The sequence below is a fragment of the Bombina bombina genome, chromosome 2, assembly GCF_027579735.1.
Source record: "Bombina bombina isolate aBomBom1 chromosome 2, aBomBom1.pri, whole genome shotgun sequence".
Lineage (NCBI taxonomy): Eukaryota > Metazoa > Chordata > Amphibia > Anura > Bombinatoridae > Bombina > Bombina bombina.
The window spans coordinates 1213749627-1213776267 of record NC_069500.1 but is presented as its reverse complement, the minus strand read 5'-3'; the positions used below and the strand labels follow the sequence as shown (position 1 = coordinate 1213776267).

The 26641-nt window shown below is 41.7% G+C and overlaps 1 protein-coding gene across 1 annotated transcript in view; it reads right to left on the bottom strand.

Moving 5' to 3' along the window:
• The window catches only part of AASDH (aminoadipate-semialdehyde dehydrogenase), a 269559-nt gene that overhangs the window by 79320 nt on the left and 163598 nt on the right, over positions 1–26641 (bottom strand). The window contains exon 15 of the mRNA XM_053703943.1: positions 15426–15557. Within this exon, the coding sequence (XP_053559918.1) occupies positions 15426–15557 (132 nt within the window). The remainder of the gene's footprint in view (positions 1–15425; positions 15558–26641) is intronic.

Genomic DNA, 26641 nt, shown 5'->3' with positions numbered 1-26641 from the left:
AAGTGATAGAATCATTCGCGGAGTATCTAGATAGCTACTTTACTATTAATAGCACACCAGACATTAGCCCCACGATAGTGTGGGAAACACATAAAGCTTACATCAGAGGCTAATTTATTAAATTACAAGCTTATAAACGCAAACAAGCCCTTGCAGAATATGTTAAATTAGCACAAGAGGTATCTGAGGCTGATATGTCATTGAAACTACACCCTAGGGACCAGGAACTGGCTGGGATTCTACAAAATAAAAGGGAAAATCTAAACAAGCACTTGCAAATTGAGTCACAGAGAAGTCAATTGCACATACAACAAAAATACTATGGTGAGGGAAATAGATCGGGGAAGCTATTAGCTAGAGCATTAAAGCAACAACGCACAAACTCCTACATATACTCACTCAAATCACCACATAACACTAATATTGAGGACACAAAATCCATTGGGGACTCCTTCAGGAAGTTCTATCACAGATTATATAATTTATTTCCCAACAGAGCGCCAAATAGCCACCAGTCAGAATGCGAAAGATATTTAGAGGGTATAAATCTTCCTAAACTCACAGAAGATGAAAGCAGGGTATTGGAAGCACAGATTTCCAGTAAGGAGATAATGGAAGCTATTAAAGAACTGAAACCGGACAAGGCCCCAGGACCGGACGGTCTCAGTAATAGGTATTACAAAGTTTTCAAGACCCAACTCATCCCACATCTACTTACCCTTTTTAATCAAATATCTGAAACTGTAGTTTTCCCTGATACAATGCTACAGGCTCATATCTCGGTACTCCCTAAACCCGGCAAAAAGCCAGAGACCCCAGCTAATTTCAGGCCAATCTCCTTGTTAAATGTAGATATCAAATTATATTCCAAAATCATAGCAAATAGGATAAATAAAGTTCTCCCAAAACTAATACATCACGACCAAGTTGGCTTTGTCCCAGAGAGAGAGGCCAAAGATAATATTGGTAAAGTATTAAACTTAATGGATTACATTAAAAAATTCAAAATTCCTGCAATTTACCTATCAACTGATGCTGAAAAAGCATTTGATAGATTAGATTGGACCTTTTTATTAACAACCCTTCAAAAATTTGGCTTCCCCAAAAAAATTATTTCAAAAATTTTTGTCCTATATTCTACTCCATCGGCCCAGATACGGGTTAATGGGGCTCTGTCTGATCACCTCGAAATTAGGAATGGGCTGCCCGCTCTCCCCCATCCTTTTTATACTATCATTAGAACCATTGGCCACAAAATTACGTGAACAATCGGGAATAAAGGGTATTACTATACAAGACCAAACTTATAAGTTGGCAATGTTCGCTGACGATATTCTCCTGACAATAGCTGAACCATTACTTTCACTTCCACACATCCAAAATGAACTGGAGACATATGGGGCAGTGTCAAATTTCTTGATAAATATTAACAAATCGGAATTATATCCGATAAACCTCGCAGACTCAGAAGTATTAAAAATTAAACATATGTTCCCCTATAAAATTCAGAGTCAAGCATTAAAATACTTGGGGATATTCCTGACACAGGACCCTATTTCCCTACGGAAATTAAATTATGGCCGATTGTTAGGGGAATTCGAACATTTGGCATCTTCTTGGCTACCGAAAAAACATATTTCCTGGCTGGGTAGAATTGCTGCTGCCAAAATGACGTTATTACCGAAAGCACTGTATGTCATGCAAGCATTGCCCATATCGGGAGTGACAGCAGACATCAGCAAATTGCAAGTGATTATAGACACTTATATTTGGGATAGAAAACCCCCGCGCCTAGCTAAGAACACGCTTTACAGGCACAGGGAAGAGGGGGGATTGGGGGTCCCTAATTTGCACTTTTATAAATTGGCGATTGCCGCGAATAAGGTAGTAGAATGGTGCAGACAGGGTGGCAACTCTTATAAGAGAAGTGTCCATCTAGAATCTCAACTGCTGGGGGTCTCACACATAGGTTGGATCTGTTGGGTACCTCAAAAACCACCTATAGAAAAAATTGAGGCCTACCCAATTATCAAGGATACCTGGTCTGACTGGTTAAAATTACGTAACAAACACAATCACATAACATCCATTTACTCCCCTCTAACAATACTTGATCCAAATGAGGAACTTCTACATGGTTGGTCAGGGAAGAAATTAAAGGTAGATCAAGCACCTAAACTGTTAGATCATATCCCTATATATTTGCTATTGGAAAAGGGAAGATTAGCGCAGAGAGACACTCTACTGACACAAGGTTATACTTTCTTCCAATCCTGGTTGAGATATCATCAGGTACGTCATTTCCTAACTATGCAAAAAAGCAAGCAAGATTTGCTCAGGCCACTCACGATATTTGAAAATTTATGCATATCGTCCCAACACCCTAAGGGGGTGATCTCCACAATGTATAGGGCTGTCCTTAAGTCAAGCCTTCCGGCCAAACCGAATTATACATCTAAATGGGAGGCTGAAATGGGCAGAAGGTTTTCTTGTAAACAATGGAATACATGGTGTCAGGCAACAGCCAAATCAGCACACTCAGCAACAGCACTTGAAACAAATACCAAAATCCTCACTAGGTGGTACCTAACGCCCGGCAAACTAAAACACATGTTTAAAAATGCCAGTGGCAGATGTTGGAGGGGTTGCGAGCAGGAAGGCACCATGTACCATATATGGTGGGAATGTAGAGTAATACACACATTTTGGGCACAAATACATAACCAGATTTGCAATATTATTGGAATTGATTGGACACTGTCGCCTGAAGGCATCTTGTTTAATGCTAACACTGAGATCTCATGTAGGATTAGGAGAAACCTTTATCAAATACTAATAAACGCAGCAAAAAGGCTAATAGCAAGATCCTGGAAGAAGGCACATGCACCTACACTTAGTAATTGGTATGATCTAGTGAAACACACCTTAATATTAGAGAGGCTACATTATCTTAAAATAGGAAATTTGACCTTGTACCATGATATGCTATTTCTATGGGAGCAGTATATTTATGGCTTAGAGGTGGTTGGCAGTTGATCTTTATTGAAGGTATGAAAGATTGTATATAATAAGTGATATATATGTATTAGAAGGAAAATAGATATCGCCCGGACTAGTAGAGTATAGTGGCCCTCACGGCAGAAACCGTGTTAAGATTTGTAAAAAATTTTTGTTATTACGCAGTTCTTCTAAATCTCTCAAGGTATAATGTAATAGAAATTTAAGATCACTGTACCCTGGATTGGACAGAAGCTTATTGGACTTACATTCTACGCCATTTTCATGAGTGATAATCTGTGTAACCTGACGGGGTATATAATAATAACAAATATGGCTGTAGACTTGTTGACACCGCCAGGGATTCAGTTGGACATCATTGGCTATATGTAAACATACCTTTAACGCACTGATTCAAGTCGTAACTTTCTTGTATGAGACACGTTGTTTAGATTATTTTGCCTTGTATTTTTACAGTTTTATATCTTGTAAGATCACTTTTTATTTTGTATGTTTATTATACTTGAATAAAGCTCTTTTGGAAAAAAAAAAAAAAAAGTATTGCACACCAATTTTCAGAGCTTTAACCCTTAAAATAACGAAACCGGAGCCGGTTACAGTTTTAACCCTTCTACAGTCCCAGCTACAGCCTTTGCTGCGACTTTACCAAGCCCAGAGGGGAATACGATACCAAATGACGCCTTCTAGGAACTTTTCCAACTATCTTCAGGTCCTCACACATGCATGTCTTGCTCTCAAAAACAACTGCGCAGTAATGGCGCGAAAATGGGAAGGCCCTTCCTGACTGGAAAAGGTGTCTAACATAGTGCCTGACGTTAAAAAACGTTCCCCAAGTTTATAAGTGTGAAATACCAGCATAAACATGTATAAAATGCCCAAATAAAGCAATCGATTTTGCCCATAAAAGTGTCTACCAGTTTTATAGCCCATATTAAGCCCTTTATTCTGCTTGAGACTAAGAAAATGGCTTACCGGTCCCCATGAGGGTAAAAGACAGCCTTCCAGCATTACACAGTCTTGTTAGAAATATGGCTAGTCATACCTTAAGCAGAAAAAGTCTGCTGTTTCCCCCAACTGAAGTTACTTCATCTCAACAGTCCTATGTGGAAACAGCAAAGGATTTTAGTTACTGTCTGCTAAAATCATCTTCCTCTCACAAACAGAATTCTTCATCTTTTTCTGTTTCAGAGTAAATAGTACATACCAGTACTATTTTAAAATAACAAACTCTTGATAGTAGAATAAAAAACTACAACTAAACACCACATACTCTTAACCATCTCCGTGGAGATGTTGTCTGTGCAACGGCAAAGAGAATGACTGGGGTGGGCGGAGCCTAGGAGGGACTATATGGCCAGCTTTGCTGGGACTCTTTGCCTTTTCCTGTTGGGGAAGAGATATTCCCACAAGTAAGGATGACGCCGTGGACCGGACACACCAATGTTGGAGAAATGGGGTTTTAAATAATAAAAATATTTGGCGCCAAGTATGACGCACAACAAACAGAAAAATATTTTTTGGCGCCAAAAACGTCCGGAAACGAAACACTTGCGTCATAGATGACACAACCTTGTGAAGGACTCGGCGTCAACTAAGACGCCGGAAATGACAAATTTGCGTCAATGAACGTAACTTCGCGCCAAAAAATGATGCAATAAATTTTGGCATTTTACGCCCTCGCGAGCCTAAATCTGACCGCAAATTTGAAAAGACAGTCAATTTGAAAAGAGACTATACCCCAGGTAAGAAATAATTTTTCATAAAAAAAGCATTTCCCAGATATGAAACTGACAGTCTGCAAAAAAAGGAAATATACTGAAAACCTGAATCATGGCAAATATAAGTACAATACATATATTTAGAACTTTATATAAAAACATAAAGTGCCAAACCATAGCTGAGAGTGTCTTAAGTAATGAAAAACATAATTTATGTAAGAACTTACCTAATAAATTCATTTCTTTCATATTAGCAAGAGTCCATGAGCTAGTGACGTATGGGATATACATTCCTACCAGGAGGGGCAAAGTTTCCCAAACCTTAAAATGCCTATAAATACACCCCTCACCACACCCACAATTCAGTTTAACGAATAGCCAAGAAGTGGGGTGATAAGAAAAAAGTGCGAAAGCATATAAAATAAGGAATTGGAATAATTGTGCTTTATATAAAAAAATCAAAACCACCACAAAAAAGGGCGGGCCTCATGGACTCTTGCTAATATGAAAGAAATGAATTTATCAGGTAAGTTCTTACATAAATTATGTTTTCTTTCATGTAATTAGCAAGAGTCCATGAGCTAGTGACGTATGGGATAATGATTACCCAAGATGTGGATCTTTCCACACAAGAGTCACTAGAGAGGGAGGGATAAAATAAAGACAGCCAATTCCTGCTGAAAATAATCCACACCCAGAATAAAATTTTAATGAAAAAACATAAGCAGAAGATTCAAACTGAAACCACTGCCTGAAGTACGTTTCTACCAAAAACTGCTTCAAAAGAAAAAAACACATCAAATGGTAGAATTTAGTAAAAGTATGCAAAGAGGACCAAGTTGCTGTTTTGCAAATCTGATCAACCGAAGCTTCATTCTTAAATGCCCAGGAAGTAGAAACTGACCTAGTAGAATGAGCTGTAATCCTTTGAGGCGGAGTGTTACCCGACTCAACATAGGCATGATAAAATAAAGATTTCAACCAAGATGCCAAAGAAATGGCAGAAGCTTTCTGGTCTTTTCTAGAACCGGAAAAGATGACAAATAGACTAGAAGTCTTTCGGAAAGACTTAGTAGCTTCAACATAATATTACAAAGCTCTAACAGCATCCAAAGAATGCAATGATTTCTCCTTAGAATTCATAGGATTAGGACATAATGAAGGAACCACAATTTCTCTACTAATGTTGTTAGAATTCACAACCTTAGGTAAAAAATTCAAAAGAAGTTCGCAGCACCGCCTTATCCTGATGCAAAATCAGAAAAGGAGACTCACAAAAAAGAGTAGATAATTCAGAGACTCTTCTGGCAGAAGAGATGGCCAAAAGAAACAAAACTTTCCAAGAAAGTAATATAACGACCAAAGAATGCATGGGTTCAAAAGGAGGAGCTTGAAGAGCCCCCAGAACCAAATTCAAACTCCAAGGAGGAGAAATTGACTTAATGACAAGTTTTATACGAACCAAAGGTTGTACAAAACAATGAATATCAGGAAGATTAGCAATCCTTCTGTGAAAAAGAACAGAAAGAGCAGAGATTTGTCTTTCAAGAAACTTGCGGACAAACCTTTATCTAAACCATCCTGAAGAAATATAAGTCTTCCAGACTCTATAATATATCTCTCTAGATACAGATTTACGAGCCTGTCACATAGTATCAATCACAGAGTCAGAGAAACCTCTTTGACCAAGAATCAAGCGTTCAAACTCCACACCTTAAAATTAAGGTTTTGAGATCCTGATGGAAAAAAGAACCTTGAGACAGAAAGACTGGTCTTAACGGAAGAGTCCACAGCTGGCAAGAGGCCATCCGGACAAGATCCGCATACCAAAACCTGTGAGACCATGCTGGAGCTACCAGCAGGACAAAAGAGCATTCCTTTAGAATATTGGAGAATACCCTTGGAAGAAGAACTAGAGGCGGAAAGATATAGGCAGGATGACACTTGTAAGGAAGAGATAATGCATCCACTGCCTCCGCCCGAGGATCCCGGGATCCGGACAGATACCAGGGAAGTTTCTTGTTTAGATGAGAAGCCATCAGATCTATTTCTGGGAGTTCCCACATTTGAACAATCTGAGGAAATACCTCTGGGTGAAGACCATTCGCCCAGGTGCAACGTTTGGCGACTGAGATAATCCGCTTTCCAATTGTCCATACCTGGGATATGAACCGCAGAGATTAGACAGGAGCTGGATTCCGCCCAAACCAAAATTCGAGATACTTCTGTCATAGCCAGAGGACTGTGAGTCCCTCCTTGATGATTGATGTATGCCACAGTTGTGACATTGTCTATCTGAAAACAAATGAACAACTCTCTCTTCAGAAGAGGCCAAGACTGAAGAGCTCTGAAAATTGCACGGAGTTCCAAAATATTGATCGGAAATCTCACCTCCTGAGATTCCCAAACCCCTTGTGCCGTCAGATACCCCCACACAGCTCCCCAACCTGTAAGACTTGCATCTGTTGAGATTATAGTCCAGGTCGGAAGAACAAAGAAGCCCCCTGAACTAAACGATGGTGATCTGTCCACCATGTCAGAGAGTGTCGTATAATCGGTTTAAAGATATTAATTGAGATATCTTTGAGTAATCCCTGCACCATTGGTTCAGCATACAGAGCTGAAGAGGTCGCATGTGAAAACGAGCAAAGGAGATCGCATCTGATGCGGCAGTCCTAAGACCTAAAATTTCCATGCATAAGGCTACCAAAGGGAATGATTGTGACTGAAGGTTTTGACAAGCTGATATCAATGTTAAACTTCTCTTGTCTGACAAGGACAGAGTCATAGACACTGAATCTATCTAGAAACCTAAAAAGGTTACCCTTGTCTGAGGAATCAATGAACTGATTGGTAAATTGATCCTCCAACCATGAACTTGAAGAAACAACACAAGTCGATTCGTATGAGATTCTTCGAAAATGAGAAGACTGAGCAAGTACCCAGATATCGTCCAATAAGGAAATACCAAAACCCTGTTCTCTGATTACAGAAAGAAGGGCACCGAGAACCTTTGAAAAAAATTCTTGGAACTGAGGCTAGGCCAAATGGTAGAGCCACAAAACTGGTAATGCTTGTCTAAAAAGAGAATCTCAGACACTAAAAGTGATCTGGATGAATCGGAATATGCAGATACACATCCTGTAAATCTATTGTAGACATATAATGCCCTTGCTAAACAAAAGGCAGGATAGTCCTACAGTAACCATCTTGAATGTTGGTATCCTTACATAACGATTCAATATTGATAGATCCGGAACTGGTCTGAAGGAATTGACCTTCTTTGGTACAATGAAGAGATAAAATAAAACCCCAGCCCCTGTTCCAGAACTGGAACTGGCATAATTACTCCAGCCAACTCTAGATCTGAAAACACATTTCAGAAATGCTGAGCCTTTGCTGTGTTAACTGGGACACGGGAAAGAAAAAAATCTCTTAGCAGGAGGCCTTAACTGAAGCCAATTCTGTACCTTTCTGAAACAATGTTCTGAAACCAGAAATTGAGAACGGAATTGATCAAAATTTCTTTGAAGAAAATGTAATCTGCCCCATACCAGCTGAGCTGGAATAAGGTCCGCACCTTCATGGGTACTTAGGAGCTGGCTATAGGTTTTCTATAAGGCTTGGATATATTCCAAACTGGAAATAGTTTCCAAACTGATACCGCTCCTGAGGATGAAGGATCAGGCTTTTGTTCCTTATTGTGAGGAAAGGAACGAAAATGATTATTAGACCTAAATTTACCTTAGATTTTTTATCCTTTGGTAAAAAAGTTCCCTTCCTTCCAGAAACAGTTGAGATAATAATTTATTACCCTGGAAAGAAAGGGAAAGCAAAGTTGACTTAGAAGACATATCAGCATTCCAAGTTTAATCCATAAAGCTTTTCTAGCTAAAATAGCTAGAGACATATACCTGACATCAACTCTAATGATATCAAAAGATGGTATCACCAATAAAATTATTAGCATGTTATAGAATAATAATAATGCTATAAAATTATGATCTGTTACTTGTTGCGCTAAAGCTTCTAACCAAAAAGTTGAAGCTGCAGCAACATCCGCTAAAAATATAGCAGGTCTAAGAAGATTACCTGAACATAAGTAAGCTTTTCTTAGAAAGGATTCAATTTTCCTATCTAAAGGATCCTTAAATGAAGTACTATCTGCCATAGGAATAGTAGCACATTTAGCAGGAGTAGAGACAGCCCCATAACCTTAGGGATTTTGTCCCAAAAAAACTCTAATCTGTCAGATGGCACAGGATATAATTGCTTAAACGTTTAGAAGGAGTAAAAGAATTACCCAAATTATTCCATTCCCTGGAAATTACTTCAGAAATAGCATCAGGGAGATTAAACACTTCTGGAATAACTACAGGAGATTTAAAAACCTTATTTAAACGTTTAGATTTAGTATCAAGAGGACCAGAATCCTCTATTTCTAATGCAATTAATACTTCTTTAAATAAAGAACGAATAAATTCCATCTTGAACAAATACAAAGATTTATCAGCATCAACCTCTGAGACAGAAACCTCTGAACCAGAAGAACCATTATCAGTATCAGAATGATGATGTTCATTTAAAAATTCATCTGAAAAAAGAGAAGTTTTAAAAGACTTTTATGTAAACTAGAAGGAGAAATAACAGACATAGCCTTCTTAATGGATTTAAAAAATAAAATCTCTTATGTTTATCAGGAACACTCTGAAAATTAGATGTTGACGGAACAGCAACAGGTAATGTAACAGTACTAAAGGAAATTTTATCTGCATTAATAAGTTTGTCATGACATGCAATACAAACAACAGCTGGAGAAACAGATACCAAAAATTATAGCAGATACACTTAGCTTGGTAGCTCCAGCACTAGACAGCGATTTTCCTGTAGTATCTTCTGACTCAGATGCAACGTGAGACATCTTGCAATATGTAAGAGAAAAAACAACATATAAAGCAAAATTGATCAAATTCCTTAAATGACCAGAAGCAATGAAAAAATAAGACTAAATGCTTTTGGCGCCAAAAATGACGCCACATCCGGAACGCCAACATTTTTGGCGCAAAATAACGTCAAAAAATGACGCAACTTCCGGCGACACGTATGACGCCGGAAACGGAAAATAATTTTTGCGCCAAAAAAGTCCGCGCCAAGAATGACGCAATAAAATGAAGCATTTTCAGCCCCCGCGAGCCTAACAGCCCACAGGGAAAAAAGAGTCAAATTTTTGAAGGTAAGAAAAAATGATTAATTCAAATGCATTATCCCAAATATGAAACTGACTGTCTGAAAAATAAGGAAAGTTGAACATTCTGAGTCAAGGCAAATAAATGTTTGAATACATATATTTAGAACTTTATAAACAAAGTGCCCAACCATAGCTTAGAGTGTCACAGAAAATAAGATTTACTTACCCCAGGACACTCATCTACATGTTTGTAGAAAGCCAAACCAGTACTGAAACGAGAATCAGCAGAGGTAATGGTATATATAAGAGTATATCGTCGATCTGAAAAGGGAGGTAAGAGATGAATCTCTACGACCGATAACAGAGAACCTATGAAATAGACCCCGTAGAAGGAGATCACTGCATTCAAATAGGCAATACTCTCCTCACATCCCTCTGACATTCACTGCACGCTGAGAGGAAAACCGGGCTCCAACTTGCTGCAGAGCGCATATCAACGTAGAATCTAGCACAAACTTACTTCACCACCTCCATCGGAGGCAAAGTTTGTAAAACTGAATTGTGGGTGTGGTGAGGGGTGTATTTATAGGCATTTTAAGGTTTGGGAAACTTTGCCCCTCCTGGTAGGAATGTATATCCCATACGTCACTAGCTCATGGACTCTTGCTAATTACATGAAAGAAACATACTTACCAAAAGACACCCATCCACATATAGCAGATAGCCAAACTAGTAATGAAACAGTTATCAGTAGAGGTAATGGAATATGAGAGCATATCGTCGATCTGAAAAGGGAGGTAGGAGATGAATCTCTACGACGGATAACAGAGAACCTATGAAATAGATCCCCGTGAGAAAAACCATTGCATTCAATAGGTGATACTCCCTTCACATCCTTCTGACATTCACTGTACTCTGAGAGGAATCGGGTTTCAAAAAAAAGCTGATAAGTGCATATCAACGTAGAAATCTTAGCACAAATTTACTTCACCATCTCCATAGGAGGCAAAATTTGTAAAACTGAATTGTGGGTGTGGTGAGGGGTGTATTTATAGGCATTTTGAGGTTTGGGAAACTTTGCCCCTCCTGGTAGGATTGTATATCCCATACGTCACTAGCTCATGGACCAATTACATGAAAGAAATGTGACTTTAACTATCCAAAGCCAAATGAATTGCATAATTTAGCATATATTGTTTTAATGATAATTTGCGCAACAAACATTGGACAAATTTACTGTTAGCTAATTTTAGATTAATGTTGGACCAGTAAATACAGTAGATTTGCACAATCTACACATGCATGATAAAAAGACAATGCAATAGCACTTAATCTGAACTTCAAATGAGTATATTTGTTTCTGACAATTTTCAAAGTTTTATCTGTTTCCACTCCTCCTGTATCATGTGACAGCCATAAACCAATCACAAATGCATATACGTATATTCTGTGAATTCTTGCACATGCTCAGTAGGACTTGGTGACTCAAAAGTTGTAAATATAACAGACTGTGCACATTTTGTTAATGGAAGTAAATTGGAAAGTTGTTTAAACTTGCATGCTCTATCTGAATCATGAAAGTTTAATTTTGACTTGAGTGTACCTTAAAACTTTAAGCCAGGTGGTCAGTAAAATCTGCCTTGTTGTGTGACTATTAAATAGGTCCTGGAGAAACACCATTTGGCTGCAAGAAGCAAAGTTCTGCAGAAGAAAGAAAATCCACTACAGGCAGGATTATAAGATTCTGCTCAGATACGTGTGCATTTTTAGGCAACTAAAATAAAATATGCAAAATACTGTACATTGGTAATGTTGCATTCTGTTTTTGTAAAGAAAGAAATGTATTAGAGTTAATGCATCACTTTGGTGCTTTTTTTAGATTTTCCTTAATATTTAGATTTCCCTTAAAGTTCAATGTATCAACCATTCAACCTTGATCTTTGTCTTCCAGCAACTGGATTTGAATAAGTCACCCCACAAATTGTTCACTCACACAAGAGTTAGATAATTATGGTACTGAGCAGACCAGACCATATAAAAAGAACAATGTACAACATTGTACTGTTAATGTGAAACATGCAGTAAAACATAAATTATGCTTACCTGATCATTTTCTTTTCTTCTGACGGGAAGAGTCCACAGCTGCATTCATTACTTTTGGGAACTCAGAACCTGGCCACCAGGAAAAGGCAAAGACACCCCAGCCAAAGACTTTAAATACCTCCCCCACTTCCCTCATCCCCCAGTCATTCTGCCAAGGGAACAAGGAACAGTAGGATAAATATCAGGGTGAAAAAGGTGCCAGAAGAATAAAAAATTACTGCTGCCTCATAGACAAAACGCGAGCGGGAGCTGTGGACTCTTCCCGTCAGAAGAAAAGAAAATTATCAGGTAAGCATAATTTATGTTTTTCTTCTTAAACTGGAAGAGTCCACAGCTGCATTCATTACTTTTGGGAAAACAATACCCAAGCTAGAGGACACTGAATGCAAACAAAGGGTGGGTACAAAAATGCGGCCCCTTCGAAAGGCACCACAGCCTGAAGTTACCCGACACCCTACAAAAATAACAAAGGACATGCGGAAAAAACCCGGAGCCCAGGTAACTGCAAATCAGTTACACAACAAGCAAGGCCATGTTAGAGACCACTCAGCCCCCGAGTCTGTTGAGCACAACAGCCTCCGAGGAGCCAGCCCTGCGGCTTTCAACTCCCACAAAGAGTACCCCGGTGTAAAGGACAAGGACCTCAACCTTCCCCCGAGAGGGAAAACAGATCCCAGAAATATCCAAAGGACCAACACACGGGCTCAAAACAAACTTAGAACAACTAAAGGTTGTCACAATACTATTGCCCAGGGAGATGAACTCCCTAGAAGAACAAGGACCTGAAACAAATTCCATACACAGGGAAAAACGTCCCGAAAGGACCCGAGGCCACCCTCATATCCCTGACACAGCACCATACCACAAAAGGTGCTCCAGAAAAAACGTGAGTTCCCTGATGCATTATAGGCAAGTCGAAACCTTCAGGCTAGACAAGCATAGACAGCAGAACAGGATAACAATCCCAGCAGCTAATAAAGAGCTCTCCAAGAGAACACCAAGACATCTGAAACAAGAACTCGCAATGACCAGCTTCCAGGTAGGAAGGCTGACCCAAGCTATCGTGGAACTCAAACCACTTTCCAAGGGACACGTGGGAACACCAAACCGAAGGTTAAACAGAACCGTTTAAACCCGATCCAGGAAGAGACATGGTCCTAGGCCAGAGTCCTTGAAAAACGGAATCGATCGAAAGATCTAACTTCATGAGGAACCTTAAGCTGCCCCCTATAATTAGGAGCGCACCATCTAAAGTCCGTAGACTTAATGACCTAGCAACAGCCACAAACCCAAGAGTCTGAAAGAACTCTTGACCAGTTTAAGATTCGGCACCCAGTGCTCCTGGGTCTCAAGGTAAATCCTCGTAGACAAGCATAATTACTTGTTACACACGCTGGAAAGGTAAGAACCAGCACCCGAAGGTGGAAGTGAGCCCTGGACCTTCTGCTTGCCATTCCAGTGAGATAGACGGAAACCACCCTCCACTAAGCTCCTAACAGAGCATTGCGGAGAAATGGTCATCTACCTGACCCCAGAAGGGCGACCATCTGTACCCGACCTCGGACCTCACATTTAAACCCAAAGGCTAGATCGACAACGAGGTCAAAGACAACACCCGAGCGTCGAAAGACCATGGTCAGACCAAGGGTAGATCCTATATGGAAGAGACAACAGAGATCCTTGCAGGATCAGGCTCCCAAAAAAAAACTCTTTAACAGGATAAAAGCTGGGAACCTCGCAGCTCCCTACAGAAGGCAGGGTAACCCCTGCACTCCCCCTCTTAGAGCAAACGCAATTCAGAGCAAAGGAAGAAGGACATGCCTGCACTTCCAGACCAGATGAACCAACCCAGACGGGAAGGAAGGAGACTCCACCACCGCAAAAAAGTGCTATTAGGCTAAATAGTCAACATCCGGAAGAAAAACTCAAGGGAGGACACAAATCGTTCACCACTCGGAACACTAGACCATGGAGGTCATTCACATGTCCCAACTCTAAAGGAATGGAAACTACGGTTCTGAGTCCCCAGAGACCCTTTAGAACCATGAGGATGTCTGAAAAAGTCAGACCCATATCCCAGGCGAATAGCCAGAAAGCCAACCTTAGATCGGAACTCACAACCCTCCGTTCGGAAGCATTGTATCTACACACTAGGCATTATACTTCGAAATAGGATCCGAGCCCAGAGTCCATATCAATAGACCAAGTAAAGAATCAACAGGATTAAATCAGTACCACGAGGGTGACATGAACCAAAGCAGAAAGCGCCCGATCAGTACCTCCCTGGTAGAAGGACATTCTAAAACTGTCCAAGGAAATTTGACCTGAAGGTTCGATAAATGAACTAGAAAACATAATTCTGGTATCGGAGACATCCATGTCTAAGATATCAGAATCCTCCATAATCTTGGGATTACAAAAATGACAAACACTAACTGGCAACCTCTTTACACCCCCAATGGCTGGGGCACTCACCACCTCCTGTGAACCAGACCACCCACGAGCAGACTCTCTCTGTCACCACACAGTCAGCATACGGACGTGAGAAACAACATAACCGCACCTGTCACGAAGTGTACCATGCCAGTCACAAAAAGGGTGCGCAATCTCAAGAGATCGCATCATTAAGATAAGGCCTTTATGATCGGTAAAGCCAAGAGGCTAAGTATTGCTATGCATTAGCAGATAGAACCATCAAACATGATTAAAGTCCCCCCTGTTTAATAACCCCCTCAGGAGATATTAACCCATGATTCCCACTGGGACCCTACCTTCTTTCGTTAACCTTACATTCACATATCGAAATAAAATGAAACGATCTTACCGGAATCTGCGTCATGGAACAGGAACAAGGCCCTTCAAGTGTGACAGATAGTAGCATCTCTTCTGACATGGACTTGAGTGAAGAAAGGCAGGCAGCGAAACTCGTCAACGTGGATTGCCAAGGAGCTGTTAACATTAACTCTCCCTGCATCTCCGGACTCTAACCTTCATCCATGCTCTCACTGAGAGGCTGACAGAATTACTTAAAACTCCAGTCCCATTTCGAAGAGTACTACCCTCCATAAGAGACTAACTCAAACTTCTGACACTTCTCTGCCAACCTCCTGTGACGAAAGGCAAAGAATGACTGGTGGATGAGGGAAGTGGGGGAGGTATTTGAAGCCTTTGGCTAGGGTGTCCTTGCCTCCTCCTGGTGGCCAGGCTCTGAATTCCCAAAGGTAATGAATGCAGCTGTGGACTCTTCCCGTTTAAGAAGAAAATTAATCCCAATGGTGTTAAAGCCCCAAGATCACACAACGTCATGGGCATTTTTCTGTTATTCCAACGAGATAAAAAAGTTAATGATGGACATATCTTAAACTGGATCAGTATAAAAGCATTTCCTTATTACTAACCTTTTCTCCTGCATTATTGAGGCAGTAGAAATGTTCATCCACACAGCCAACAAAAATGTGAGTCTGGTTGCACTGAGGGGATGAAAACACAGGTTTTCCACAAACATATGTCCAAATAAGGTTACCTGTAACCTGTAAGGAAAAAAAGAAGTGTTAAAAAACTATTAAAAAGTTAACTGAAAAAAAGAACAAGCAAACCTGTCTATAAAGCAGTATAACAGAATATTGCTCATGTCAGGGGGCAACTGTATTTCTCTTGTAAAGGTGTATCCAGTCCACGGGTTCATCCATTACTTGTGGGATATTCTCCTTCCCAACAGGAAGCTGCAAGAGGACACCCACAGCAGAGCTGTCTATATAGCTCCTCCCCTAACTGCCACCCCCAGTCATTCTCTTGCAGCTCTCGACAAGAAAGGAAGTATCAAGAGAGATCTGGTGACTTAGTGTAGTTTTTACCTTCAATCAAAAGTTTGTTATTTTTAAACGGTACTGGCATTGTACTGTTTTTACTCTCAGGCAGAAATTGGAAGAAGACTTCTGCCTGGAGGTTTGATGATCTTAGCGGTTTGTATTTAAGGTCCATTGCTGTGCTCACACATAACTGAAGAGTATGGAAAGAAAACTTCAGTTGGGGGGACGGTCTGCAGATTGCCTGCTTTGAAATATGTTCAGTATATTTTTTTCTAGAGAGATGATAAGGTCTAGAAAATGCTGACAGTGCCTGATATAGTTAAGGTAAGCCTGATACAGTGATTTAACAACAACTGGGATCATGCTTGCAAAAAGGGATAACATTCATGTTAATACCTATATTACTTAGTGTAAAAATGTTTGCATGATTTATAAATAAAAACGTTTTTTCTCTAAGGGTGATAAATCTTTATTTGGGGCCTAGTTTCCACATGGCTTGTTAGATTACTCCTAGGAGGACTTTTTTAAGGCCCTCTGACTTTGAGTGCATGGTGGGAGGGGTCTATTTTCGTGAAGGAGTCCTCTGGCTTATAGGACCTCTATAGAGGGTTTTGTTCCTGCAAAAGTCGTTTTTAAGGGCAGGTAGGAGCGACAGCAGAGCTGTGGCAGTGTGTTTGACTGTTTGTTAACAGGTTTAATGTTTTTCTAATTCGTTTTTGGGCCTGAGGGATTAATCATCCATTTGCAAGTGGGTGCAATGCTGCTTTAGTCCCTTATACACACTGTAAAAATTTTGTAGAGTTTACTACTTTTTTTCACTATTTTGCAGTTTATGTGGTAGTTTTTTTCTCTTAAAGGCACAGTACCGTTTTTTATTATTGCTTTTTTCACATTTATTAAAGTGTTTTCCAAGCTTGCTGGTCTCATTACTAGTCTGTTAAACATGTCTGACATAGAGGAAACTCCTTGTTCATTATGTTTAGAAGCCATTGTGGAACCCCCTCTTAGAATGTGTACCAAATGCACTGACCTTTCTATAAGTTATAAAGACCATATTATGGCTTTTAAAGATTTATCACCTGAGGTTTCTGAGACTGACAAAAGGGAGGTTATGCCATCTAGCTCTCCCCACGTGTCAGAACCTATAACTCCCGCTCAAGGGAGGCCAAGTACATCTAGCGCGTCCAATGCGTTTACTTTACAAGACATGGCAGCAGTTATGAATCATACCCTCACAGAGGTATTGTCCAAACTGCCAGGGTTACAAGGAAAGCGGGACAGCACTGGGGCTAGAACAAATACAGAGCTCTCTGACGCTTAAGTAGCTATGTCTGATATACCCTCACATTGTGCAGAAGTTGAAGCAGGAGAGCTTCTATCTGTGGGTGACTTCTCTGATTCAGGGAAGGCGTTACTTCAGTCTGACTCTGAAATGACAGCATTTAAATTTAAGCTTGAACACCTCTGTGTGTTGCTCAGGGAGGTTTTAGCGACTCTGGATGACTGACACCATTGTAGTCCCAGAGAAATTGTGTAAAATGGACAAATACTTTGCAGTGCCCGTTTACACTGATGTTTTTCCAATCCCTAAGAGGTTTTCAGAAATTATTACTAAGGAATGGGATAGACCAGGTGTGCCGTTCTCTCCCCCTCCTGCTTTTAAGAAAATGTTTCCTATAGATGCCGCTACATGGGACTTGTGGCAGACGGTCCCTAAGGTGGAGGGAGCAGTCTCTACCCTAGCTAAGCGTACAACTATTCCTGTCGAGGACAGTTGTGCTTTCCTAGATCCTATGGATAAGAAATTAGAGGGTTTCCTTAAGAAAACCTTTATACAACAAGGTTTTATTCTCCAGCCTCTTGCATGCATTGCCCCAGTCACTGCTGCAGCGGCTTTCTGGTTCGAGTCTCTGGAGGAGGCTTTACAGGTAGAGACCCCGTTGGATGATATCCTTGACAGGCTTAAAGCTCTTAAGTTAGCCAATTCATTTATTTCTGACGACGTTTTTCATTTAACCAAGCTAACGGCTAAAAATTCAGGTTTTGCCATTCAGGCACATAGGGTGCTATGGCTTAAATCCTGGTCAGCTGATGTCACTTCAAAGTCTAAACTTCTCAAGATCCCCTTCAAAGGGCAGACCCTATTTGGGCCTGGACTGAAGGAGATAATTTCTGATATTACTGGAGGAAAAGGCCACGCCCTTCCCCAGGATAGGTCCAACAAGTTAAGGAACAAACAGACTAATTTTCGTTCCTTTCAAAACTTCAAGAGTGGCGCAGCTTCATCTTCCTCTTCTACAAAACAAGAGGGAAATTTTGCCCAGTCCAAGCCAGTCTGGAGACCTAACCAGGCTTGGAACAAGGGGAAACAGGCCAAAAAGCCTGTTGCTGCCTCTAAGACAGCATGAAGGAGTAGCCCCCGATCCGGGACTGGATCTAGTGGGGGGCAGACTTTCTCTCTTTGCCCAGGCTTGGGCAAGAGACGTCCAGGATCCCTGGGCTCTGGAGATTGTTTCCCAGGGATATCTTCTGGATTTCAAAGCTTCATCTCCAAAGGGGAGATTTCATCTCTCACAATTATCTGCAAACCAGATAAAGAGAGAGGCATTCTTACATTGCGTTCAAGACCTACTAGTTATGGGAGTGATCCACCCAGTTCCAAAGGAGGAACAGGGGTAGGGCTTCTATTCAAATCTGTTTATAGTTCCCAAGAAAGAGGGAACTTTCAGACCAATCTTGGATCTCAAGATCCTAAACAAATTTCTCAGGGTCCCATCCTTCAAGATGGAGACTATACGAACCATCCTACCTATGATCCAGGAGGGTCAATATATGACTACCGTGGATTTAAAGGATGCTTATCTACATATTCCGATACACAGGGATCATCATCAGTTTCTCAGGTTCGCCTTCCTAGACAGGCATTACCAGTTTGTGGCTCTTCCCTTCGGGTTAGCCACGGCACCAAGAATCTTTACGAAGGTTATAAGGTCCCTTCTGGCAGTTCTAAGACCGCGGGGTATAGCAGTAGCCCCTTACCTAGACGACATCCTGATACAGGCGTCAACTTTTCATATCGCCTGGTCCCATACGGACATTGTTCTGGCATTCCTAAGGTCTCACGGGTGGAAGGTGAACGAAGGAAAGAGTTCTCTCTCACCTCTCACAAGAGTTTCCTTCCTAGGAACTCTGATAGATTCAGTAGAAATGAAGATTTATCTGACAGAGGTCAGGTTGTCAAAACTTCTAACTTCCTGCCGTGCTCTTTAATCCATTTCTCGTCCGTCAGTGGCTCAGTGTATGGAGGTAATCGGATTAATGGTAGCGGCAATGGACATAGTTCCGTTTGCCCGCCTACATCTCAGACCACTGCAACTTTGCATGCTCAATCAGTGGAATGGGTATTACACAGAAATGTCCCCTCTACTAAATCTGGATCAAGAGACCAGGGATTCTCTTCTCTAGTGGCTATCTAGGGTCCATCTGTCCAAGGGAATGAGTTTCCGCAGGCCAGAATGGACTATAGTTACGACAGATGCCAGCCTTGTGGGCTGGGGTGCAGTCTGGAACTCCCTGAAGGCTCAGGGTTCGTGGACTCAGGAGGAGGCCCAACTTCGGATAAACATTCTGGAACTAAGAACAATATTCAATGCTCTTCAGGCTTGGCCTCAGCTAGCTGCGGTCAGGTTCATCAGATTTCAGTCGGACAACATCACGACTGTAGCCTATATCAACCATCAGGGGGGAACATGGAGCCCCCTGGCAATGTTGGAGGTTTCAAAGATAATTCTATGGGCAGAGGTTCACTCTTGCCATCTCTCAGCTATCCATATCCCAGTAGTAGAGAACTGGGAGGCGGCTTCTCTAAGTCGGCAGACTTTTCATCCGGGGGAGTGGGAGCTCCATCCGGAGGTATTTGCCCAGTTGATCCAACTTTGGGGCAAACCAGAACTGGATCTCATGGCGTCTCATCAGAACACCAAGCTTCCTTGTTACGGGTCCAGGTCCAGGGATCCCAAGGCAGCGCTGATAGATGCTCTAGCAGCGCCCTGGTCCTTCAGCCTGGCTTATGTGTTTCCACTGTTTCCTCTGCTCCCTCGTCTGATTGCCAAGATCAAGCAGGAGAGAGCTTCAGTGATCTTGATAGCCCCTGCGTGGCCACGCAGGACTTGGTATGCAGATCTGGTGGACATGTCATCCTTTCCACCATGGACTCTGCCGCTAAGGCAGGACCTTCTACTTCAAGGTTCCTTCAAACATCCAAATCTAATTTCTTGGAGATTGAACGCTTGATTCTATCAAAGCGTGGTTTTTCAGAATCAGTCACTGATACCTTAATTCAGGCTCGAAAGCCTGTCACCAGGAAAATCTATCATAAGATATGGTGTAAATATCTTCATTGGTGTGACTCCAAGGGTTACTCATGGAGTAAGGTCAGGATTCCTAGGATATTATCTTTTCTCCAAGAAGGATTGGAGAAGGGATTGTCAGCTAGTTCCTTAAAGGGACAGATTTCTGCTCTGTCTATTCTTTTGCACAAACGTCTGGCTGAGGTTCCAGATGTTCAGGCGTTTTGTCAGGCTTTAGTTAGAATCAAGCCTGTGTTTAAACCTGTTGCTCCGCCATGGAGTTTAAATTTAGTTCTTAAAGTTCTTCAAGGGGTTCGGTTTGAACCTTTGCATTCCATAGATATTAAGCTTTTATCTTGGAAAGTTCTATTTTTAGTAGCTATCTCCTCGGCTCGAAGAGTTTCGGAGTTATCTGCTTTACAGTGCGATTCCCCTTATCTGATTTTCCATGCTGATAAGGTAGTGTTACGTACCAAACCAGGGTTTCTGCCTAAGGTGGTATCTAATAAGAATTTCAATCAGGAGATTGTTGTTCCTTCCCTATGTCTTAATCCTTTTTCAAAGAAGGAACGTCTATTACACAATCTTGATGTGGTTCGTTTTATTTACAAGCTACGAAAGATTTTCGTCAAACATCTGCTTTGTTTGTTGTCTACTCTGGACAGAGGAGAGGCCAAAAGGCTTCGGCAACTTCTCTTTCCTTTTGGCTAAGAAGCATAATTCGCTTAGCTTATGAGACTGCTGGCCAGCAGCCTCCCGAAAGAATTACAGCTCATTCTACTAGAGCAGTAGCTTCCACATGGGCTTTTAAAAAACATAATTTATGCTTACCTGATAAATTCCTTTCTCCTGTAGTGTAGTCAGTCCACGGGTCATCCATTACTTATGGGATATTAACTCCTCCCTAACAGGAAGTGCAAGAGGATCACCCAAGCAGAGCTGCTATATAGCTCCTCCCCTCTACGTCATACCCAGTCATTCGACCGAAAACCAAACGAGAAAGGAGAAACTATAGGATGCAGTGGTGACTGGAGTATAATTTAAAATTTAGACCTGCCATAAAAAACAGGGCGGCCCGTGGACTGACTACACTACAGGAGAAAGGAATTTATCAGGTAAGCATAAATTATGTTTTCTCCTGTTAAGTGTAGTCAGTCCACGGGTCATCCATTACTTATGGGATACCAATACCAAAGCTAAAAGTACACGGATGACGGGAGGGACAGGCAGGATCTTTACACGGAAGGAACCACTGCCTGAAGAACCTTTCCCCCAAAAACAGCCTCAGAAGAAGCAAAAGTGTCAAATTTGTAAAATTTGGAAAAAGTATGAAGAGAAGACCAAGTTGCAGCCTTGCAAATCTGTTCAACAGAGGCCTCATTCTTAAAGGCCCACGTGGAAGCCACAGCTCTCGTAGAATGAGCTGTAATTCTTTCAGGAGGCTGCTGTCCAGCAGTCTCATAGGCTAAACGTATTATGCTACGAAGCCAGAAAGAGAGAGAGGTAGCAGAAGCTTTCTGACCTCTCCTCTGTCCAGAATAAACGACAAACAGGGAAGAAGTTTGGCGAAAATCTTTAGTTGCCTGTAAATAAAATTTCAGGGCACGGACTACGTCTAGATTGTGTAGAAGTCGTTCCTTCTTTGAAGAAGGGTTAGGACACAATGAAGGAACAACAATCTCTTGATTGATATTCCTGTTAGTGACTACCTTAGGTAAGAACCCAGGTTTAGTACGCAGAACTACCTTGTCTGAATGAAAAATCAGATAAGGAGAATCACAATGTAAGGCCGATAACTCAGAAACTCTTCGAGCCGAGGAAATAGCCATTAAAAACAGAACTTTCCAAGATAACAGCTTGATATCAATGGAATGAAGGGGTTCAAACGGAACACCCTGTAAAACGTTAAGAACTAAGTTTAAGCTCCACGGTGGAGCAACAGTCTTAAACACAGGCTTAATCCTGGCCAAAGCCTGACAAAAAGCCTGAACGTCTGGAACTTCTGACAGACGCTTGTGTAAAAGGATTGACAGAGCTGAGATCTGTCCCTTTAAAGAACTAGCAGATAAACCCTTTTCTAAACCTTCTTGTAGAAAAGACAATATCCTAGGAATCCTAACCTTATTCCATGAGCAACTCTTGGATTCGCACCAATGTAAGTATTTACGCCATATTTTATGGTAAATTTTCCTGGTAACAGGTTTCCTAGCCTGTATTAAGGTATCAATTACTGACTCCGAAAATCCACGCTTTGATAAAATCAAGCGTTCAATCTCCATGCAGTCAGCTTCAGAGAAATTAGATTTTGATGTTTGAAAGGACCCTGAATTAGAAGGTCCTGTCTCAGAGGCAGAGACCAAGGTGGACAGGATGACATGTCCACTAGATCTGCATACCAGGTCCTGCGTGGCCACGCAGGCGCTATTAGAATCACTGATGCTCTCTCCTGTTTGATCCTGGCAATCAATCGAGGAAGCATCGGGAAGGGTGGAAACACATAAGCCATTTTGAAGTTCCAAGGTGCTGTCAGAGCATCTATCAGAACCGCTCCCGGGTCCCTGGACCTGGACCCGTAACAAGGAAGCTTGGCATTCTGGCGAGACGCCATGAGATCCATATCTGGTTTGCCCCAACGCCGAAGTATTTGGGCAAAGACCTCCGGATGAAGTTCCCACTCCCCCGGATGAAAAGTCTGGCGACTTAGGAAATCCGCCTCCCAGTTCTCCACGCCTGGGATGTGGATCGCTGATAGGTGGCAAGAGTGAGACTCTGCCCAGAGAATTATCTTTGAGACTTCCATCATCGCTAGGGAACTCCTTGTCCCTCCTTGATGGTTGATGTAAGCCACAGTCGTGATGTTGTCCGACTGAAACCTGATGAACCTCAGAGATGCTAGCTGAGGCCAAGCTAGAAGGGCATTGAAAACTGCTCTTAATTCCAGAATGTTTATGGGAAGGAGACTCTCCTCCTGAGTCCATGATCCCTGAGACTTCAGGGAATTCCAGACAGCGCCCCAACCTAGCAGGCTGGCGTCTGTTGTTACAATCGTCCAATCTGGTCTGCTGAAGGGCATCCCCCTGGACAGATGTGGCCGAGAGAGCCACCATAGAAGAGAATTTCTGGTCTCTTGATCCAGATTCAGCATAGGGGACAAATCTGAGTAATCCCCATTCCACTGACTTAGCATGCACATCTGCAGTGGTCTGAGATGCAGGCGTGCAAAGGGAACTATGTCCATTGCCGCTACCATTAAACCGATTACCTCCATGCATTGAGCCACTGACGGGTGTGGAATGGAATGAAGGACACGGCAAGCATTTAGGAGTTTTGTTAACCTGTCTTCTGTCAGGTAAATTTTCATTTCTACCGAATCTATAAGAGTCCCTAAGAAGGGAACTCTTGTGAGTGGCAATAGAGAACTCTTTTCTTCGTTCACCTTCCACCCATGTGACCTTAGAAATGCCAGTACTATCTCTGTATGAGACTTGGCAGCTTGGAAACTTGACGCTTGTATCAGAATGTCGTCTAGGTACGGAGCTACCGATATTCCTCACGGTCTTAGTACCGCCAGAAGAGAACCCAGAACCTTTGTGAAGATTCTTGGAGCAGTAGCTAACCCGAAGGGAAGAGCTACAAACTGGTAATGCCTGTCTAGGAAGGCAAACCTTAGGTACCGGTAATGATCCTTGTGAATCGGTATGTGAAGGTACGCATCCTTTAAATCCACTGTGGTCATGTACTGACCCTTTTGGATCATGGGTAAGATTGTCCGAATAGTTTCCATTTTGAACGATGGAACTCTTAGGTATTTGTTTAGGATCTTTAAATCCAAGATTGGTCTGAAAGTTCCTTCTTTCTTGGGAACCACAAACAGATTTGAGTAAAACCCTTGTCCGTGTTCCAACCGCGGAACCGGGTGGATCACTCCCATTAGTAAAAGATCTTGTACACAGCGTAGAAACGCCTCTTTATTTATCTGGTTTGTTGACAACCTTGAAAGATGAAATCTCCCTTTTGGAGGAGAAGCTTTGAAGTCCAGAAGATATCCCTGAGATATGATCTCTAACGCCCAGGGATCCTGGACATCTCTTGCCCAAGCCTGGGCGAAGAGAGAAAGTCTGCCCCCCACTAGATCCGTTTCCGGATCGGGGGCCCTCACTTCATGCTGTCTTAGGGGCAGCAGCAGGTTTTCTGGCCTGCTTGCCCTTGTTCCAGGTCTGGTTAGGTTTCCAGCCCTGTCTGTAGCGAGCAACAGTTCCTTCCTGTTTTGGAGCAGAGGAAGTTGATGCTGCTCCAGCCTTGAAGTTGCGAAAGGCACGAAAATTAGACTGTCTAGCCCTTGGTTTGGCTCTGTCTTGAGGCAGGGCATGTCCCTTACCTCCAGTAATGTCAGCGATAATTTCTTTCAAACCGGGCCCGAATAAGGTCTGCCCCTTGAAAGGTATGTTAAGCAATTTAGATTTAGAAGTCACATCAGCTGACCAGGATTTAAGCCACAGCGCTCTGCGCGCCTGAATGGCGAATCCGGAGTTCTTAGCCGTAAGCTTAGTTAAATGTACTACGGCATCAGAAATAAATGAATTAGCTAGCTTAAGGACTCTAAGCTTGTCTGTAATCTCATCCAATGTAGCTGAGCTAATGGTCTCTTCCAGAGACTCAAACCAGAATGCCGCCGCAGCCGTGACAGGCGCAATGCATGCAAGGGGTTGCAATATAAAACCTTGTTGAACAAACATTTTCTTAAGGTAACCCTCTAACTTTTTATCCATTGGATCTGAAAAGGCACAGCTATCCTCCACCGGGATAGTGGTACGCTTAGCTAAAGTAGAAACTGCTCCCTCCACCTTAGGGACCGTCAGCCATAAGTCCCGTGTGGTGGCGTCTATTGGAAACATTTTTCTAAATATAGGAGGGGGTGAGAAAGGCACACCGGGTCTATCCCACTCCTTGTTAACAATTTCTGTAAGCCTTTTAGGTATAGGAAAAACGTCAGTACACGTCGGTACCGCAAAATATTTATCCAGCCTACATATTTTCTCTGGGATTGCAACCGTGTTACAATCATTCAGAGCCGCTAATACCTCCCCTAGTAACACACGGAGGTTCTCAAGCTTAAATTTAAAATTTGAAATGTCTGAATCCAGTTTATTTGGATCAGATCCGTCACCCACAGAATGAAGCTCTCCGTTTTCATGTTCTGCAAATTGTGACGCAGTATCAGACATGGCCCTAGTATTTTCAGCGCACTCTGTTCTCACTCCAGAGTGGTCGCGTTTACCCCTAAGTTCTGGCAATTTAGATAAAACTTCAGTCATAACATTAGCCATGTCTTGCAAAGTGATTTGTAATGGCCGCCCTGATGTACTTGGCGTCACAATATCACGCACCTCCTGAGCGGGAGATGCAGGTACTGACACGTGAGGAGAGTTAGTCGGCATAACTTCCCCCTCGTTGTCTGGTGAAATTTTCTTTACATGTACAGATTGGCTTTTACTTAAAGTAGCATCAATGCAATTAGTACACAAATTTCTATTGGGCTCCACATTGGCCTTTGAACATATTGCACAAAGAGATTCCTCTATGTCAGACATGTTTAAACAAACTAGCAATTAAACTAGCAAGCTTGGAAAATACTTTTCAAATAAATTTACAAGCAATATAAAAAACGTTACTGTGCCTTTAAGAAGCACACAAAAAACTGTCACAGTTGAAATAACATGAACCGGATTAGTTATAGAAACCAAATTTTCACATTAAATTTATTAATTTAGCAAAGGATTGCACCCACTAGCAAATGGATGATTAACCCCTTAATACCAAAAAACGGATAACAATAAAAATATATACGTTTTTATCACAGTCAAAGCACAGTCTCACAGGTCTGCTGTGAGTGATTACCTCCCTCAAAACTAGTTTTGGAGACCCCTGAGCTCTGTAGAGACGTCCTGGATCATGCAGGGAGAACAGGAAGACTTGTCACTGAATTTTTACTGCGCAGTAAAAGCGCCAAAATAGGCCCCTCCCACTCATACTACAACAGTGGGGAAGCTCAGTAAACTGATTTATTCAAAACAAACGACAGCCATGTGGAAAAATAATGCCCATGAAAAATTTTCACCAAGTACCTCAGAGAAAAAACGATTAACATGCCAGTAAACGTTTTAAGTATAAATATATGAGATGTTAATAAAAAGCCTGTTGCTAGTCGCTTTCACTGCAGAGAGGCTATAAGTTATATATATACAGTATTTTCTTAGTGAAGTGCCATTCCCCAGAAATACTTCAGTGCAAACATACATACATATCAGCCTGATACCAGTTACTACTACTGCATTTAAGGCTGTACTTACATTACATCGGTATTAGCAGTATTTTCTCAGTCAATTCCATTCCTTAGAAAATAATATACTGCAACATACCTCCTTGCAGGTGAACCCTGCCCGCTGTCCCCTGTTC